Source organism: Drosophila guanche, unplaced genomic scaffold (assembly GCF_900245975.1).
Source record: "Drosophila guanche unplaced genomic scaffold, DGUA_6, whole genome shotgun sequence".
Classification (NCBI taxonomy): Eukaryota; Metazoa; Arthropoda; class Insecta; order Diptera; family Drosophilidae; genus Drosophila; species Drosophila guanche.
The window spans coordinates 7,623,341-7,643,713 of NW_022995747.1; the positions used below are offsets into that span (position 1 = coordinate 7,623,341).

Sequence of the window (20,373 nt, forward strand, 5' to 3'; positions counted from 1 at the left end):
TTTATGTACATAAATACATTTATGTAAGTACATTTAGCATCTGAAAGTTGCCAAATTATATTATATTTATTATTATAAAAATTTGAATCGGAAATTCCCAAGTATTTAAATGCTGTATACATAAATATATATTTTTGTAATATTTATGAATCGCGTGCATAGGAAAAAGAGCATTCAACCGATGCATTCCCCCACTAAAGATTTGTCATTTTTGCCAATCTTTTCGTATAGCTTTTTGTGGCATTTTCAGCGCATGTTTTGCCAAGCGCTGTCGAGGAGAGGTGGGTAGGAGAAACATGAATTAATTTAAAAATAAAACTATACAAAATTGTAATTAAATAACTAAAATAAAAATAAGCATGCACGCTGGCTAACAAAGACCATTGTGTACCGAAATAAAATTACAAGAGACAGCGCAGAGACACAGACAACGACATCGACATCCGAAAAAAATATATGTTCATGCAGATACACTCGAGTGTGCTGTCTGTGTAGCAGATATACAGCGGTGTCGATAGAGGAAAACTCGCGAGAAATGCAAAAGAAGCGAGTGCACAGAATTATTCAAATTGTCAATGCTGCTAAACAACACAGATCTTTGGGATCCTTATCTTTTAAAAAATAGCCAAACTTTTGGCTTTCTTCAACAATCCGAATTGTATTTTCAATGTCATATTTTATGGTTTGCTAATCTGGCCGTCAAGCTAAGCCCCACTGGCCAATCAGTCGGACAGTTGGTGAGCCAATCAGTCAGTCAGTCAGTAGGTGGGTCAGTCAGTCAATCAGTCATCACATTGCTCAGCCAAAAAACCAAACTAATCGCCATCGCCCCTCCTTAAGTCCCCAAGCATCCCCTCAAGTAGCCAATCGACATCGACGCTCTTGTATCTCATGCTTTTTTGATTGTGTTCTTGCATCTCCTACATGCATGCCTGTATCTGTATCTGTGCAAGTGTGCATGTTTTTGAGCTCTTTATTTCACTAATTTGTATGCGCACATTTTTATGCATAAATTTGTTTTTGATTTTCGGTTGATCTTTTGCCTTTTGTTTTTGTTTGTATGTCACCAAAAGAAAAGAGAAAACGCAACAACCAATTCGAATATGTTCTATCATACCAAAACTTTTTTCAGATTTTTGATTTTATATCCCCATCATCACCACCACCACTACCACCACAACTACAACAACAACTACAACAAGTACAAGCACCATCATCAACAACCAGAACAACAAGCAAATCATCAACGGCGTCAGTTGCGACGATGGCTGCCATAAATACGGTAAGTACGTGACTACCCACATCACAGAAAAAAGTACACAAAGTACATGAACGTCAGGACGGAAAACTACAAAGAAGAGTAATGGAGGGGAAAACTTGTTACAGAGGCCGAAGCCAGTTATACCCTTGCAGATCGATAGTTCTTGTGATCTTTCAATTAGCTATGATAAACCTATAAAATTCACAGCTGTTCGCTTCCGGTTGGAATAATTAATATTTGCGCGACACCAAGAGAAACGTCAATTAATTGTGTGCAATCAATCAAATAGCAAATTAATTTATGGCACATGCCACGTTTTATCTGACAATCCAAAGAGTTTATTTTACTTGTGTACAATTGAATGTTGACTCAAGTGAGCGATTAAATATGCAGTGTACCCGTGTACAAAGTTACTTTTGAAAAATTACTATTCCTTTCCTTATAGTGTTTTTATTACTATGTGAAGGATTTTGAGTTCTTATTTTAATTCCAATAAAGGCAATTGAAGTTGATTAATTTTAGGTCAACAATTCAATTGAAGAATGTTCCTCGTCCTCCTTCGACCCTTGAATATATGTTTATTAATTAAATTTGCTGTACCAGTTGGTATTTTAGCATTTTATTTCCATAAATTTCCCTGAAAATGCTGCTCCCTTCCTCTCCATAAATATTTATGCAATCATTTTGCCTTTTTATTTTAGTTGGCAGCTTCCCTTGTGCATACATCATCTTCCAAATGCTGAACAAATTCTTCAGATACCCCGATACCGAAACAATATTTTAATAAAAATACTACTAGCGTTGAGCTTAGGTTTGGTTTCAGCCATTCTCTTTAGGTAACATAACCATCGACCATCAGCCCATAAATATTTAACCAATAATTGAATTCAGTGCGAAACCATTTCGATACGTATACATCATTTTGCTGGTGTAGTAAAATACTTCAAAAAGCATCTAATGAAATATCAGGCATACGATGTGTTGAATGGCAGCTAATACCATTCAAGCAGCACCGCAAGCTCAATCATAAACAACATTTTAAATTAAAACAGAGAGATTTCTTGCACGATGACCGATTTACCAGATGATGAATCTGTTGTTTATGACGACGCCGAAGGCGCTCTGCTCTGTCAGCCCTTGTGTATGCCCGTGTTTAGCTTCCCGAACATGTGTTTCAGCTCATTTTACTAATAAGCAGGCGGCACAAGCAACAAACACAAGAGATGGGGCAGCAGGAAAAATGAAAACCCGATGACAAATTACCACCTAGCGTATTCAATTTTCCACTGACATCAGCTCAAAATTTTCATTAATATAAATATGTATCTGGGAGTTTGGCCCAAGACCTTGCCAAATTCAAATCAGTCCAATGTCCACCTCCGCGTCCACATGCACACCAACATCCCACAATCATGTCCATGTTCTGGCACCCATCAGAATCAGACCCGACGGAGTCTGGCAGTGGAGGAAATATGATTTTGGCAACGTTAAAGTTCTCATGGGGAGCCGGTTCGTCCTCTTCGTTTTCCTTCAGTCTTCGATGTGCTTTTTTTTGACGCCAACATCAACGCGTCGGCTTTTGGTTGTTTTTTGGAGTGACATTGACATTTGATTGACACGTGAATCACGCCGTATAAATATACAAACACCTAAGAGTTCAGGTATACTCCGGAGTATGGGCAATTGGTTTGGGCCATGTCGTAACAGGATATGGCGTCCCACAACCCGCTCACTCTTCACTCTCAGACATGACAGCCGCTGCCCTTGCCGTGCCCGTGGCCTGCGAGACGATGGGACATTCTATCACTTGGCATACATACATAAATCATCCGTATTGTGAAAGAGAGCAACATCATATAATTGCTTGATGCCTGAATTGATTTAGAGTGAATTTAATTGCTTGGATTACAGCCCATACAATTTTGGAACAACTTCTTTGGAAATTACCAAGACTTTTCCAAGTATTTCGGTACTCATTTAAACAGCTTTCAACAAGGTTATCACAACACTTGTTTCACATTAATCTAATTTACTTCTACGCATAGCACTTATTCGATTCAGCCATATATATTTCATGGCTCATTGCTGGCACATTTAAATAAACATTTGCAGCTCGAAAGAACTTTTATAGAGATCAGATGCGAACACAGGGATGATTTCACGGTGTGCCACTTGTGGCTCCATTTCTACTTTCAGTCCAGTTCATTGAGAAGAGAACTTACTCATTAAGCTGGATGTATTTTTATCCACCCAGAACTTAAACAATAATAAAACTCTTGTTTATTTATTCTACGAGAAATTTTATTTGGCCGAAACTAATTTATGCGAATGTCTTCGTTTTCGTGTTTGCATCTCTGCCTCTCTTTTGTACGAGGTTCTCCTAAGCAGCAAGGGTATACGTGTATTGTATATTGTATAAATATTCTGTTGAATTATAATTGTTTTACTTTCTACAGGATATCAGAAAGTCCTAATACAAATGATGCCGTTCCTCGCTTCGTTTTCGCCTTGTTTTCATTGTGGTCAGCGTCGCGGGCACTTTTGGAAATTTATGCGCTGTTATTTTATTTATTTGCGTTTTGTTTTGTGGTTACGGGCAATTGCAGGCCACTTTAATTGGGCATCGGTTGCGGTTTATAAAGCATTAATTGCCCAATCTAGTAGCAGAGCCCACCCAAAAGACCACCCAAAAGCCCACCCCTCTGCACAGTGCACTCGCGCGGGGCAGCAGAGGGAACGAGAGTGCATATTAATGGATGCAATTTTATTGCATTTAAATTAATATACATTGAGGTTCTGCCAAGAGTAGCAAGAACATGAACAACTAAAAGCACACAAAAATACAATTGTTCTGCAAGTGCCAAGTGCGGATTTGTCTGTGGATGACGAGGTCCCACAGCGGCACGGCAATGGTCACACGGCGAATACTTAACTTCCGTGATTACTGGCAGTTCGTACCGGGGTGTGGTTGTGGATGCGGGTGCGGGTGTGGTACAGGCAGTTGTTGGACTTAAAGTGAAATGCATTTAAATTCAATTAATTATGCGACACGCCGTCCATTAGGCGACAGTTGCTGAGAATTATCAATAATCTCGACTAATCTCTCCTGACAGCCATCGCTTTTGCCGCCGCTGCTGCTGTCGCGCCTTTTGGCAGCAATTTCGAGTGTGCATATGTATGTTCATGTCTCTATTGTGGCCCCCTTCCACTCCCTAACAGACACACACACACACTTGATAAATATGTAGTTTGTGTAGCATATAGCACGATATAGAGAGGATACATTTTCAACCATTGAGATGCTGTTCTGCCTTTGACTTGCCCCACAGGTACCAAAGAGCATACACCTGCCATTGACAAGTCTCAGCAGCGCGCCTCGCGTGTTGATGTGCAGCGCCTCTGTGGGCTCTGAGGGATCCGTAACATTGCAACTGAGAGATGCCAGCGCCTTGGAGGCAGCATCAGCTTCAGCATCAGCAGCAGCAGCAGCAGCAAGTACGAAATCTGCCACATCAGCAGGGGGGAATGGCGTTACAACGCTTGCCACGTCCTCAACGTCGGCACTAGAGAATGCTTTGACGATCGGGTATCCGGATCCGGAAATGCTGGCAGATGTCTTGGGCAGCATACAGACAGCCTGTGAGTAAGCTACACAATTTATTTCCGATAGATGTACTGACGTAGATTTATGCTTTATTTTCTAATAGCTCTGAAGAACAACCACACAATCACAGCCACAACTTTAAGCAATAGCTCAACGAAATCGGCTAATGGCAATCATCTGAATAATCCCAACAAAATAACCATTACTAGGCGTAGTGTGCAGTCCGTCAGCACATCCACGAACACAACCACAATCGGTGGCAGCCAGAGCCAGAGCCACAGCCACAGCCACAGCAAGACAAATACCAGCTACATTAAGAACTGTTTGATTCGCAGCAGCAGCTGCAGCAACACGGTCACCAATGTCACGACGCTGGCGCAGATTATGAGCAACAGCAGCACCAGCAGCGCTTCCAGTCTCCTCAATCAGCACAACAACAACAGCAACTGCAGCAACAGCAGCAACTTCAGCACCGCCTCCTCCGTGGGCAGTAGCATCAGCATCGGCAGCAACAGCAGCAGCAGCAACAGCAACAGTAACGATAGCAACAGCAGCACCGGCGGAGGGCATAGCCTATCCTTTAAGAGCAACGGTAGACATGTTCCTGGACACAGTGGGGCAGTGGGTGGTGCAAGCACAGTAGCCACAAGCACTAATACCCCTGGCATTGGTGGCATCATCAGCATCGAAGCACCGCGCAAGAATCGCCCCAAATTATCCTCTCCAACGCGACACGGACCACAGCAGTGTCAGGTGTGTATGGGTGTGTGAAACCTCCCCAAATAATTTTGGTTTCGATGCGGCCTAATCGCTAATTTATCGCCGGTCACTTTGAGCCATGCCAACATGTCAGGACAGCCAGACAGCAAGTGCTATACCGTGCCATATCGCGCCGTGGCATATTTATAAACAGACATTAAGGTCGTCTCGGCCGAGTGGCAGGTGAAACGCACACAAAGCGCTCTCAAAAGTGCTCGCTCTCTTTCTTTGCCGCCCCAGCATCAGCACTCGTATTCCTAGTCGTAAAAGTCGGCGGCATATCCACTTGGAAGTACAATTATGTATATGGCCATAGTCGGTCGTGTTTATACGCAGCGCTAATTGAGCGTAGAGCCCGTCTGGTTGCGGGAGCTGCATGTGGCGTTTGTGCCATATGTTTATTGAATGGACTTTTAAAGTATTTCTCTAGCAACCCTCTGATCACGATTTCAACACGTTCTGCTGCAGTCTGGAAGGACCAGCCCAGACCCTTTTTCTATGCTGTCACTTGTTTTAATTTGAACTTTTCGCCTACAACCACTTAAGGCCTCTAGTAAGGAAGAGCTCTCTAGCACCCCTCGCATGACTATTTAAACACGTTTCGAAGTCTGTCAATAAAACTGACAGACGCTCAACGTGCTGCAATTTAAAGTCGTCTTTTACTCTTCTTTTTGACCGTCTGTTCGCTGAGAAGTACGAGTATGAAGTCAATTTTATGACGCGTTTTACGACACTGCAGAGAAAATGTTTGGGTCGGCAGCAGGAAGTGGAAGCAGCCTGAAATTTCACTGCTGCTGCACATTCCGCTGATGTACCAAAAGTTATCGTACATCCCTCTATAGTTTAGAGTATCGTGTGGCTGGGCTTTTGGTTAGCTTTCGGTATTTCGGCGGGGAGGTAATTAGGGTGGGTATGTTGTGGCAGCCGCAGAAACATAACGTATACGCAATGTGGCTCATTAAAATGTTCAAACAGCGTCAGTGGCAGGCGGGCTGGCGGTCTGCGATGGCCACCGCAACAATTTCAATTACCTAGAGATGGAGGAGAGAGAGAGAGAGAGAGGAGGAGGACAGAGAGAGAGAGGCCTTCAGGCAAATGCTAATTACATTTCACTTGGCTCTTGTGGAACTTTTTATAGATTTGTTGCAAGATCTTTGGAAATGCCTCGGCGCTGGCCAAGCACAAACTGACGCACAGCGACGAACGGAAATATATTTGTGTGCTCTGCTCGAAGGCATTCAAGCGGCAAGATCACTTGTAAGTAAATGACGCTGATCCATTGATCCATTGATCCATTGAGCCACTAACCCATCTACCATAATCCCCACAGAAACGGACACATGATGACTCATCGGAACAAGAAGCCTTACGAATGTAAGGCGGATGGCTGCGGCAAGTCCTACTGCGATGCCCGCTCCCTGCGCAGGCACTCGGAGAACCATCATGCGGGTGCAGTCACTCCCAGCACCAGTCAATCGCTCTCTCCCACAGCAAGCTCGAGCGGGGCGAGCAACAGCAGTGGCGTCGGAGTGGCCACCAGTTCGCTGAGTCTCTCGCCGGCAACGGCCAGCGGGGACGCGAGCTCGCCGGATGGTGCCACGTGCATTCGAACGTACATTTCCACGGGCAGTTCTTTGGTGGATGCCGCCACGGGAATCGCTCTGTCGGATGAACAAATCAAGGCCATGAACTTGCCCATCAAGACGGGCATGACGCTGCTGTCACCCACCACCTCCACATCCTCGAATGCTTCCTCCACGGCCTCGTCGTCGTCACAGTCCTCTTCCCCGTCGACCATCGCTTCTTCGGTGGCCAGTGGCACCGTGATAGCCAGCTCACCCACCATTACGCTCAGCGATGGCGTCAGTCTCGAGGGCGAGGGCCTGACCCGCGAGCAGCTCGATCTCATCAGCAAGATCATGCAACAGACAAAGCAGACGAGTGCCCAGGTTACCGTTTCCTCGCCCACCAGCGTCAGCTCCTACAAAATCAACACAAACTCGGCGCCGTCATCGTCCAGGCCCCGTACCTGGAACATGCAATTGGTGGGTTGACATCTACTACAACCCATCAGTCTTCCAGCATTGCTGACAGCCTCCACTTCATTTATTTACAGCTAAACAGCGCCCAGAATGTGACCCTTCATGTGGAAGATGGCACCGATCTGGTTGCTTCTTCATCGAACTCCCCCGTTGAGATCAAAGAGGAAGACATGGGCCAGCAGCAACTTGTGGCCACCGCCAATCCGCACCTGCTCGTGAAGCTCGACAAGCCAGTCGAGTGCAATCTCTGTCACCGTAAGTTCAAAAACATACCCGCCCTCAATGGGCACATGCGCCTGCACGGCGGCTACTTCAAGAAGGATCCAGAAACGAAGCGCAGCGAGAAGAAGGACTCCAGTGGTCCACCCCTGCAGACGGCCAGCATTGGAGTGCGTGCCCTCATCGAGGAGAAGATCATCAGCAAGCGCAAGGACATGAACAAGGTGGGCTCATCATCAAGCGAAATAATATCGATCCATCCAACATTAAATTAGCATCTCCTCTTCCCGCAGGGCGCCTTTGTGGTACCCGCACCACCGCACAGCAGTAGCAGCAGCAGCACCACCACCACCCTTCGACGATCGATCAGTGACCTCGAGAGCTTCCTCAATCCGAAGAGCAGCTCCAGTGCATTCACCCAAACGCTCTCCACCAGCACGGCCACCACCACAGCAGTGCTGCCGGCAGCCACAACAATCAAGAGCAGCAACGGCCTCAGCATACAGCAGATAGGACTGCCCCAGAGCATCGAGATCTTCAGTGGCGGCCAAAAGCAGTCGAAGACCCTCAGCCTGGGCAGTGGTACCAATACGATCACAATCACCACCAACAATGTGCCCACAACCACGACGATGAGTGCGCTGACCGCTCTGAAGGCAGGCGGAACCATTAGCGGCATATCCGCTGCCACCAACACGGATCCCAAGGACTCCACCCTGATCGAGCTGCTGAAGCGGGGCACACGCATTGCGGTCACCTCCAAGAAGGCCCAATCCCATTCAACCCAAAGCGGCACGAATGTGCTGATGACGAGTAGCCAAAATGGCGCAGGATCGGGACTTGGAGCCGTCGCAGAGCTCACAACCATCGGGGGAAGTAATATTCAGACGGTCGGGCGGCAGATCATCACCAACAACAATCGCACCGTGATTATACCCTCCGATGTCCAGGTGGTGGCCACCAAGAGCAAGCTGAGCAGCCTGTCCAGCCTCACGGGAAGCCTGATTAAGACTAGCAGCAGCGTGAACACATCCTGTTCGTCTGGGAGCATCTCCTTGCCCGATGACACACCCCTCTCGCTGAACATCGCCCCCAGTCAGGAGGGGCAAGTCGGCGGTGCGACCGGGGGAGTGATCACGAGCGGGGGAGGCGGAGTGTACACCGTTACCTATACCAGCGATGGCACCGATCTGTTCGACGATGCAGAGGTATACAACGTGTCTGACACTGAGATGCTGCTTCAGACAGTGGACTCCATGGAGCTGCTGAACGACGAAGAGGACGTGGCGCAGATCAAGAGCGAACATTCCGAGGACTTTGCCCTGCTCAGCGATGCCGGCGATAGTGTGCACACACAGCTGGTCAAGCTAGAGCCGGACACTGGCAACGCCAATGGCTCCAGCAGCACCACCACCACAAATACCAACACCACACCGCTGCCCACCTTCCAGCAATTCCATTCCAAGGAGCTCATCATGCAGAACAGCTCCCAGATTCAGGCAATAGCCAGCATGCGAGGCAGCATCCTCCCCTCTCCACTCCACTCGCCGCTGGCCTATCCGACGCCACCCTCCAGTCACGAGAACATGGCCCAGTCGTCGCCTTTCATTGAGGATGCGGCCGCCCAGTTTGTGGACGCCAGCAACACCTTCTTCGGCGACAAGACGGACTTCTCGCACATCTACTTCAAGACCGACGATGGCCAGCCCATCGAACAGCTAAACGAGAACGATACCGAGAAGATCCTGAAGCTGAAGTCGGTGCTGGAGGAGAGCAGCTTCGATCCCTCCATCAAGGTGGAAGACTTGCTGAATGGAACGGAAGATGACACCGAGTGCGATCTGCGGGAGTTTGCCGAGACAAATCTGTCGTTCCTGGACGAGGACCAGGAGTTCCTCAACGATTCACGCAATGCCACCTCCCCGTTGTCGGAATCATTCTTCACCAGCGGCATTGGTTCAGCGGAGGATGTAAAGCAGGTTCTGCGCGAAGTGCTCCCTGACGAGAACATGCAGCTGCAGCTGACCAGCGCTGAGCAGGGCGAGAACATCATTGATCTCTACTATTTGCCGGGCCTGGGACTGCAGTCCCAGATGATGAACAACTCGGAGGACCCGATGCTCTCCTCCTCGCCACGCGAATTTGGACTGCAGCGTCAGATGGGACAGATCCAGGCCACAACAATGCCACAGCCGATGGAGCCGCAGCTTCAAACCACGGCCATCTATCAGCAACAAGAGTCACAAATGCAACAGCAGTCACAGCAACAGATACAGCAACAGCAACAGCCGCAACAGATTCTGGTCCCCCAACAATCTCTGGGCCAAGGGGTGTCCATGCAGACTCAGGCAGGCCAGCAGCAGACAGAATTTATGCTGCCACTGGTGGGTGGTCATGGCTTTGCGGCGGTTAGCAGCCAGACCCAGTACCTGGATACCAGTCAGAGCACCATGACACTGCAGCCTCTCAACAGCCTGCTACAGCCCCTGCTTTATGGAGGTGGCTCAAATGGCACACCCACCACAGGCACTGCGTCAGTACTCACCACCGATTGCCAGATGAATCCCAATCAAGGTCAGACCAACGCTCTCGATGCCAGCCTGATTTTTTCCTGCAGCGCCACAGCCACTAATGGCAATGGAAAGTCCCTGCTGGCCACCCTGCCCACAGCGGTGCCCACCTCAGTGGTGATAGCCACCCCGCCCAGCGTATCCAATCTGCAGCCGTTGTCGAATCAAACCAATTCCATACTGAAGCGTCGTTTGCGCTCGAGTGCTCCCCAGGAGACGCAGAAGTTCTCCAAGTTCCACACCCTGTCGCCACACCGCTCCAAGCTGCGAAAGCCCTCGCGCACACACTATACGCCGGCCCCCATCCTGAATCCGGACCGCAAGGGAACAGGTCTGTATTGTATTGTGCGTAAGCAGCAGGGCCAGGGCATATTCGATGCCTTCGAGGATGACTTTGGCGATCCGGTGGGCCTGGTAGATTTCTCTGACGAGTCAAAGGTTAACCTCGGCTCGGCGTATCAGGCACAGATACCCTGCTGCAAGCCTTTCGAGGAGGCCAGCAATGATCCCATGGGTGCGGAGATGATGTGGAACCCCGAGGTGCAGGAGGACGATAAAATCCTGATGCGTTACATAGATCTCAGCAAATCATCGGCCGTGCCAATGGGCAGTCATTCCGAGGAGGTGGCTCTCCACACGCTGCTCAAGTCCCAGGGCAATTCGGCGGCGGCGGTGCTGACCCTCCTCCAGACGCAATCCAGTGCATTTCAAATGAAGTGGACCGCCATCGAGCTGGAGCAGTTCCTGCGTGGTCTGGAGAAGCATGGCAAGGACTTTGGCAAGATTGCCTGCGAGGTAAGTGCGGGGAAACCAAAACCAAACCTTTTCAAATGGCAAACTTTGTTAAAATTGTTTCCGACTCCCATTGTGCAGCTTCGCACAAAGTCCTCGGGGGAGTGTGTGCAAATGTATTATTTCTGGAAGAAGCTCTGCGTGGACTATAAGGTATCGCATTTGAAGATGGAGCCAGTGACCCACATCGTACCCCCCGTGGAGAAGCCCTATGTTTGCGAGATTGCAGACTGTTCAGCGGTAAGTTGTATGTCTTGAATGCTGCAGCATGTCGCCAGCTCTAGCACACCCCTCTTGAGACCTTACCTAGCCAAACGACAATAAACGACACACACACATTAAACCCACCTCACCTCGCCTCACCTCACCGGCTCTTTCTGTTTACTTTCTTTTCTGTATATAATGCTCTGTACAAATCAAACCAACCCCGCCTGCCCGTCCAAATGTAGAGCTTCAGTTCAAAGGCGGCGCTGCACGGCCATGTTCGCATACACGCTTTTGGCCGTAATGCCAGCAGCAACAACAACAGCAACAGCAGCAACAACAACAACAGCAGCAACAACAGCAACAGTACGCAGCATGCCATGGCAAATAACGCCGCAAGCGGCAATCAACAAAGTTCCAACAGCTACGCATGCGCACCGCTGACAAACAACAGCAGCAATAATCCATTATGCAATGCAACATCAGCAACAACAAGTGCAACGAATCATAGTGGCAATAATGGCACTATTAATGGCAATGGCAACCTAAACACAACGACAAACACGTCCTCATCGACAACTTCCAAAGTGGAAACGGGCAACACGAACGTCACTGCCCCGCCAGCCGTCAAGGAGGGGGAATTCCCCTGCAAGGTGTGCGGCAAGTAAGATTCCCCCAAAGAAATTTCTACCAAAACTCGTATAACCAAACAAAACAAAATCAAGTGAAAAATCAATCCTAAAAAAAACGGAGAAATCCGCAAGCGATTTGAGTGCCCGTATTGACTTGTGTTGAGATCGTAAAGCACGCTATATCGTAAATTATTTACCATACCAGCTCGACTATTCGTAAACGTAAACGAGATCTTGAGTTATTAATTACATAGATCATGAGTTGACTGAACTTTCTCTTATTGTTTCGAAGGATTTTCGTCTTTTTATTTCAATTGTGTTCATCAATTGTTCGTTTTATCTTGCTATATCTGTCACTCACTCTTCTAAATATATCTCTCTGTCTCTGTATCTCTCTCTGTGATTACGTACGAGTATAGTTTTTGGCCTTGAGTTTGTAGACATTATGAAGCCTTGAGTTCCATTCTATCGTATCGTATGTCAGTTTCCGACTTCTCTGCCATTTAGTTAGAGTTTATATCAAGCGATTAATTAATTGTTGTTATTGTTGTTGTATTGTATTGTTCCATGATCAAACAAATTCAAATTACGAATACAATCAATAAATCGAAATTGCAATTTTAAAGCGAGGAGTCACAGCTCGCAAATAGATGTAACCGGAACTGATATCAGATCCACAAGTTCACACAAACAGCGCGACTAAAGACGCCAAGCAGGCGCTGGCAAATCGCCCGGTAAGTAAGCAATTTTCATTCTTTCGTTTCCACCTTTCTTTCCATTACGTTTCATTTCGGTAACTCCATCTTCCGTTCTCACACTCCATTCGACTCGATCTCTGTTCTCTGATTTGATGTATAATTGTTTCGATATACAATACTTACATACATTGCAACTCGTACCTAAGAGCAGCGCTAAATGCCTCTTGCATTTGATTACTTTTGTAAATATAACTACTAATTAATAAATCACGGGGCTGTACTGGGACTGGGGCCACCTCTAAGCAATTGCTATATTTCCTATGTAAATTGTACTTTACCGCTCGCCTAGGACGTGATCTGATCATTGTACACACCTATGGTATGTTCCCACTGTAACTGTCTACGAATTGGTTTATCTCGATATTTTGGTCAAATTTTTCATTGAGATCACCACCTGAGGGAGCGGCTGTCCAGTGTACCTCTGCTATCATCATTCAAGCGCACACCAAACTCTCAACTCTCAATCTCAACTCTTCCGTTTTCCTTCGAATATATAAATGTACTTATTAAATAATTTTATTTGTTTCGGTTTCGTTCCCATAAACAATAAACATGAACTCTCTATTTTCCATGGTTATTAATAACAACAAAGCAAATTTTAACTCCACACAAGGCTAAGTAAGAGGAAGTGACAGAAGAATATCTTCATATCTCCGCATGTTGCTCCCTATCTACCTAAGCATGCATCTACTATACTTGTTTTACGATAATCGCTGCCTTTACTCTATGTGCTTCATTTTATCTAAATGTCCAAAATATCCACTTAGTGTGCATTCTAGCTGGAAGTGATCGTAACTGCTTCTCTAAATACGCATATTCTCATGGCTCACACGTTCTTTTTGCTCTCTCTCCCTTTGTCAGAGTATTCAATAAGGTGAAGAGTCGCAGTGCTCACATGAAGACGCATCGGGTTCAGGAATCGGATCAGTCTCCCAAAAACCAACATCATCAACAGCAACAACAACTGCAGCTGCAACAAAAGCAGCAACTAAGCAATCTAACAAATATTATCACAGGATCAGTCACCGGGACAGGCACTGGGACAGGAACAGCATCAGGATTAGCATCAACAGCCGCCTCATCAGCGATCACAACGTCGTCTTAGAGACCGATAGGGAAAGATATATGGATGCAAAATACTTCCAAAAATAATGATTAAACAAATGAAAAATCGATTGACAATCGCATTAAGCAAGCCGCGTTAGAATTTACTCTTAGACGAATTTGAGTCTAAAAATCAATGTCATCTGTACGTAGTAGTTAAAGGCATTTCTCCATTCAAATCGCTCCTTCAGTCTATCTCTAACTACGCATCTCTAAGTCTAGTGTAGAATCTATCTATCTATCCAATGAAATCACCCTATCTTTCACTCTATATCTATCTATCTATCTATCTATCTATCATCTAAGTAGGAAACACTTTGACTTACTCTAGGGAATAAGTCTAGCCAATGATTGGTACAAGTTCAAATTGAATTGTTATTAACTATTGTAGGCAAGTGCAATATTTATGTTGAGATATGTAATTCTAATATACCCCCTACCGTATTTTTATATCGTAGTAGGCGTTTATTCTGCTCGACTCGACTGTAGGTGTAACTCTATAACTTTAAACACAGAAAAAAACAGAACTATGGCTAAAGCTAAAGCTCAATCCAAATCTATGATAAACACTAGCGCATAATTACTGTTAACTACAAGTTTTTTCTACTCCAAATACTCGTACATAGTTGCAACACACTACACTGATACTTTACTAGAGCGATAAAAGTGTAGACACTAAGAGAATCTCTATATATATGTACATGTGTACATACGAGTATGTATGTACATGTATATGAATATATGCCCTAGACTTACGATATATGCGATATATGATTGTTGTTCTAGTTTTAACGACGCAAGTCAGCAACTCCAAGTAGTTGAAATTTTACTTAGATCGTACTTACATACATACAATACATACTACCTACAAAAACCTAAAAACAAAAACAAAAACCCAGAACTATTGTACTTAAACTATGGCTTAAAAACCGACAAAAACAAAAATCCATACGAAAATCTAGTGAAATCAAGTGATATTGAGTGAGATCAAAAACGATTTTAGCTAAAAACGAAAAAGATTAACAAAATTTAACACTTACACATACACATACACAAACACACTTACAGATGCAGATACAAGAGACACAAATCTAATGCAATGAAATCGATATTATGGAAAATTTTAAATTTAATTTTAACGCAATGTTTTAGGCTGTAAGGCAATGTACATAAGATAACCGTAAGGATACCCCTTAAGGACAGATAACTTTCAAATCTCTCCAAAACGCATAAAAGACATTAAACTATTGATATTTCTAGATTTATCCCTCCCCAATCCAAAACTCCCACCACCCCAGCCACATCACCTTCCCCCCTCTCACACACAGACACACACAGATCAGTGACTGAGAGGCAGTGAGGGTTCCATCCCCACTCAAACTCAACCCACAGATCCGAATCCTCATCCAAAATGCTCAGCACCCAGGAAGCACACACAGAGAGACAGTACAGTACAGTTTTATATAGACATAGGTTATACATACATAGTAATTATATACATACATATAATTATATTCAATTAAATGGTACAACAGTAAATCTGCCAGTAATTTGAAGCAACAACAACAAGAATCACACGTTTTCCATTTGGACAGTGAGCTAATGTACTACAACAAATTGATCAATTGATTCAAACGTTTTTGAGGCCAGTGCCGTGCCGGGTGGCGTATATTAATCTAGTTTAATGTAAACCAATGCATGCAAAGCTAAAAACCAAATACCAAATTAAATATTCGTATTTAGTCTAATATCTTCAGACCCGACCCTATCCCCGTACACCTACACCGTTACACAGATCCCGACAGAGACAGAGCCAGAGATGCGAATGAGAATGAGGAAAATTAATGAGAAACTATTAGCAATTTTTACGGTTGTACTTTTCCAGTTGTGTGCGTAAGGTTTACTTATCGCACTGTATACAAAACCACTCTATATATGATGTTGTAAATATCACAGACAGAATTCAGACCTGACACCAACTTACACCAACTATGTATGACCATCCGTCGCGTTGGTTGTCTTTGACATGTGTTCGCTTCCTCCCTCTGACTTAGCATACTTAGTAACCATAACCATAGATTTAGTTAACGGATGACATAATTCTTGGATATTTTTCGGTGTTATATACAATAAGTGTAAGCGTATAAACATAGATACGAGTACAGCTACAGCAACCCACCATAAAGCACCTTCAAGAACTGTTTGTTGTGGGCTCTTCGAAGCCGTTCAAAGACTTTCTCACGTACAATAATCTGTTTGTATCAACCATATTGTTCATCCTTTGTTCTGTGTATTATCTCCGCTATTTTCCAATTCCGTTTCCTTTTTAACTCTTCTGTTCTATTCTGTTCCGTTAAGTTCTGTTTTATGCTAAAATGCCTTCAAGCGTAAGTCTTAAGTATTATAAAATAAAGTATGTAACAACAAAATGAATGTTTATCCTTAAGTAAGTGTTGAAATCTAGGCGTATATATAATTAGCTTAAGTTGGAATGTGTGTGCACTTTGTTGCTTTTCAAAAAAGTTTCCTAAAGACAAACAGACGATAAACGTGAATATATTTGTATTGGTTCTACCGTCTACATCTAGTCAACTGCAGTAGGTTATTTACCAAAATTAATTTATATTTTATTTTAAGCATTGTTAACTGTGCAAAATGTTTATCGTTTACCAATTAAATGATTTCAACTGTTTCATTTTTCATACGATTGTTTTTTTTTTGCATTTTTATATTATTTTCTTATACGAGTAACATAAAACGAGAAAGACAATCTGTGACAAGGATCGTGTGCTATTTTTCCCCTTGTTCTCTAAAGCTTATTTCAAGAAATAACTCAGCTACAGCGACGCACCGCTCTGCTCACTCACTTAATTCGAATACTCTGCGTTGTGATTGTTCATTAAGCGAATGTAAATCGTATTTACGCAATACTTATATATACGTATGATTATACGATATTATAATCTGTATATAAATAACCCTAATCAACGATTCCACATACCAATCAAAGGTCATGCTCATACCCAGACATGCCACGCGCATCTAGCTGGATGGGTAGCCGACTTCTTTTTAGCTCAAAACTCAAGTTCAAGTGATCAAAAATACGAAATTTGATTCTAACTCAAAGCCATTAAATAGTTCAATGTGCAGCTCATCAATAATTTTGCCATTCAAGATAAGTACTGCATGCATAAATGTGTATTTTGTACAACTTACAGATACCATACTGAATAAAGCTACCATAAATGTATGTATGTAGTCATACCTGAAAAACAAGGGGAGAAACAAAAAATATAACGCGTAAAATGCAACTGAATTACTTCGAATACAATACAAAAATCTTTTGAAATTGAAAACGATTGATAATAGCTATTAGACATATCAATTTTATTTAAAGCGAATCGACTAAACATTCAATATAATATATATATACACACCTGTGCGTATATGTACTACATAGTTGGTACACGTGTATGTATCTGTGCAAGTTTGCATTCCTGTTTAGTCAGTAAGTGGACATTTTAAGCAACATCGGAAAGTGCAAGTGCATAATGATGTGATCTACGAGTATACACATGGTAAAGTAGTAATTAGGGGATCTTCTGTTAGGCACAACTTTCACTATATCTACGCTTCACATGCGACATCTCAGAGTATTTAGACTGACGAGTAATAAAAGAATACGAAAATGTGAGATCTCAGCATTGGATGAATTCTTCAGCCTGTTCATTCTTGTGCCAAACAAAGTATCGATCATGATCTATACCTACTATATGTATATTGCATATGTGACGCATTGCGAGACAAACTTTACCGCTCAGTATTATCGAGATTCTCGCCCGGACTGGGAGTCCTTATCCTCGATTTGTGCGGCTCTCGGTCTCGGTCGGGCAGATCGGCCCTGCTATTATTAAGTACCATATATACAAAAACTACACAAATCTACTATGTAAGTTTTAACTGTAATAAATATGCAATGATACACTTTTATAAAGAACACACAAACTGTTACTTTATGGCATTTAGCTGAGATGCTGTAACCTCTTGTTGAACGTAATTTGTACAATACGTACTACGTAGCATGTAAATCTATTTAGCTCGCAACATGCCGACACAGACACAGATACAGACTCAGATATACCCACACATAAAGAATATATCTGTATGTATTTATACAGTGCTAATATTAATGTGTATCTGACATACATACATATGTAAATACATAAGAGTAAATGTAAACTTAAATGTTTTCGTGGTTGTAAACTGATGATCAAAATAGATTTAAACGATTTTACATGCTTTCATTTGAACGCGGCGATACTTTAACTTTGCTTTAACACTTTTTGGTACCGTACCTAATAACATTGTACTTAATAACAACCGGCACATGCTCGTAAAATGCATTTCTTTAAACGAAATACGCGTAATCCTTATTTTTTCATTTCGACTCAATCATTGTTTATACCAGTCTTACAATATCATAGCAAAGTCTATGGAGAGAAAATGTAAATGGGAAAAACGTAATGTTTTCACGAAGATCAGACTTTTTTATAAGCATGATCAACAATATAAACGATATTTGAAAAAATCATGAATATTCCCTCCAAATAATTTTTAAAAAATTATGTATTTGCTATAGAAGTCAAATCTCTGATAATTGTAATGGAATGCGTATAAGGAGTCAGGCGGCAGGTGGCAGGATGGCCAGAGGGGCTCAAAGGAATTTGAGCCTGTTGAGATGGGGAAACGGAAATGAATCTGTCTATAATGGAGGTATATTGTATTTAGCATGATGTTACCAGTTACATTTAACATAATTACGATTAAAATGATTATTGTGTATTGCATGTGTATGTGTAATGTATGTAATTACAAGGAAACTCTATAAAACAAAAGAAAAGAAATGAAATCTTAAGGAGATTTAAGAAAACCAGAAACTATGGCACACTTTTGCCATTTAATTGTAGTCAATTCTTCAAATGCATTAGAGGATAAGTGTAAAGACGAAGGATGATGAACAGGACGATGATATATGGACACTATTTTCTAAACATATTACAACAATAATTTATGAATTTGTTGGTAATTTTATACATATATATACACAGTTATTGTACTTTTGTTAGCTAGCAAAACGACAACGACAACTTAGGTAGCGCTGAGGTAGATAAACTTTATGAATGTTGTACCCAAAGCCCACGCCCCGGACACCAGCGAGAGCACTCTGTACAGTCACCGAGCTAGAGCCCAGCCTCAAGGCACGACGACAGCAGCAGGAAGGAGCAGGACCTGTGTCGTGTCCCCTACCAAGTTAGTTAGGTCCGCGTCCCTCAAATAAACTCTCCTTACAAAAAAAAAAAAATCCAAACACACAAAAAACTCTTACACACTCACCTACTCTCACTTTATATAATTATAATCTTGTATCTGTTGGATTTGTTGTACTCTGCCATTTTTGGTGTGATATTCTATTGGTTGTGGCGGCTCTTTTTGGGCCGTTTTACACGTTGTTGCATTTCTACTAATCGCATTGAGCCACACTCTCAGCGGCCAACGCATGATCGAATAAGAAAACCAAAAACAAAAATACATACATAAAACATGCATATGTATATTAAAACTTATTCAATTTCCTGTTGTTGTTTTGGTTGTACTACACACATGCCTACATGGGTTCTTGAATTCGTTTTCACTAACTGTAACTGATTGCCAAACTTTGTTAACTATTTTAGTCCATACATACGTACACACATACTTTTAGGTTTAAGCACTTGTAATTTAATCGAACATGATTTGAGCAAACTTAATGAAAATTAACTAAAATTAAAAAAAAAACAAAATGAAAATAAAATGGTGGTCGTAACTAAAAAAAAAATTTTTAATTTTTTAAATTTGAAATAGAGGGGGCAGAAGACAGAAGACGAGAAGGTATTGATGATATGTAGATTCTCTTGGAAGTTTCAACTTCGTACTTACTTTTACTTTACTTTACTGTACTTTTCTTCTATCAATCAAATTGTGGCTGTGGGAGATTTTCGCCCTCTGCGGTGGCGGAAGGGGTCGGGGCTCCTTTTGAAAATATACTTGTAACAGTGTGAGCATACAGAAGTCTAGATGGAAATTGGGTGGCTCTAACTTTTATAGTCTCTGAGATACAAGCGCGGATAGACGGACTAACAGACAGACATGGCCATATACTTTATGGAGTCGAAAACCCATAATATATCCTATTTACTCTCCGAGTACCGGGTATAATAATTCTGCAACATGTCAAACACACAGCTGAGCCATTTCTACATGCACGACACCTACATCTGATTTTGTGAAACTAGTGTAGAAAAGCTGGGAATTGGTTATTTAAATAAGTCAAATAAACTTTTTTCTTTCATCACGCATTTATAAGGAAAATACCGTGCTTTTGTCTCTAG

The 20,373-nt window shown here is 43.1% G+C and overlaps 1 protein-coding gene across 10 annotated transcripts in view; it reads left to right on the forward strand.

The window, feature by feature from the left end:
- Positions 1–19,293, forward strand: part of LOC117582784 (serine-rich adhesin for platelets) — a 34,196-nt gene extending 14,903 nt beyond the window's left edge. For 2 of the 10 annotated variants that reach the window (XM_034270760.1, XM_034270761.1), the window contains exons 3-11: positions 4,591–4,900; positions 4,969–5,618; positions 6,763–6,881; positions 6,955–7,669; positions 7,741–8,109; positions 8,161–11,250; positions 11,329–11,487; positions 11,697–12,115; positions 13,703–19,293. In XM_034270760.1, the coding sequence (XP_034126651.1) occupies positions 4,648–4,900; positions 4,969–5,618; positions 6,763–6,881; positions 6,955–7,669; positions 7,741–8,109; positions 8,161–11,250; positions 11,329–11,487; positions 11,697–12,115; positions 13,703–13,946 (6,018 nt within the window). In that variant the 5' untranslated portion in view covers positions 4,591–4,647 and the 3' untranslated portion in view covers positions 13,947–19,293. Of the gene's footprint in view, positions 1–1,161; positions 1,283–4,590; positions 4,901–4,968; positions 5,619–6,762; positions 6,882–6,954; positions 7,670–7,740; positions 8,110–8,160; positions 11,251–11,328; positions 11,488–11,696; positions 12,116–12,709; positions 12,818–13,433; positions 13,460–13,702 lie in introns of those variants that run through there. The other 8 variants (XR_004573746.1, XR_004573744.1, XR_004573745.1 and 5 more) reach the window with 8 other exon arrangements.
- Positions 19,294–20,373: the final 1,080 nt, after the last annotated feature.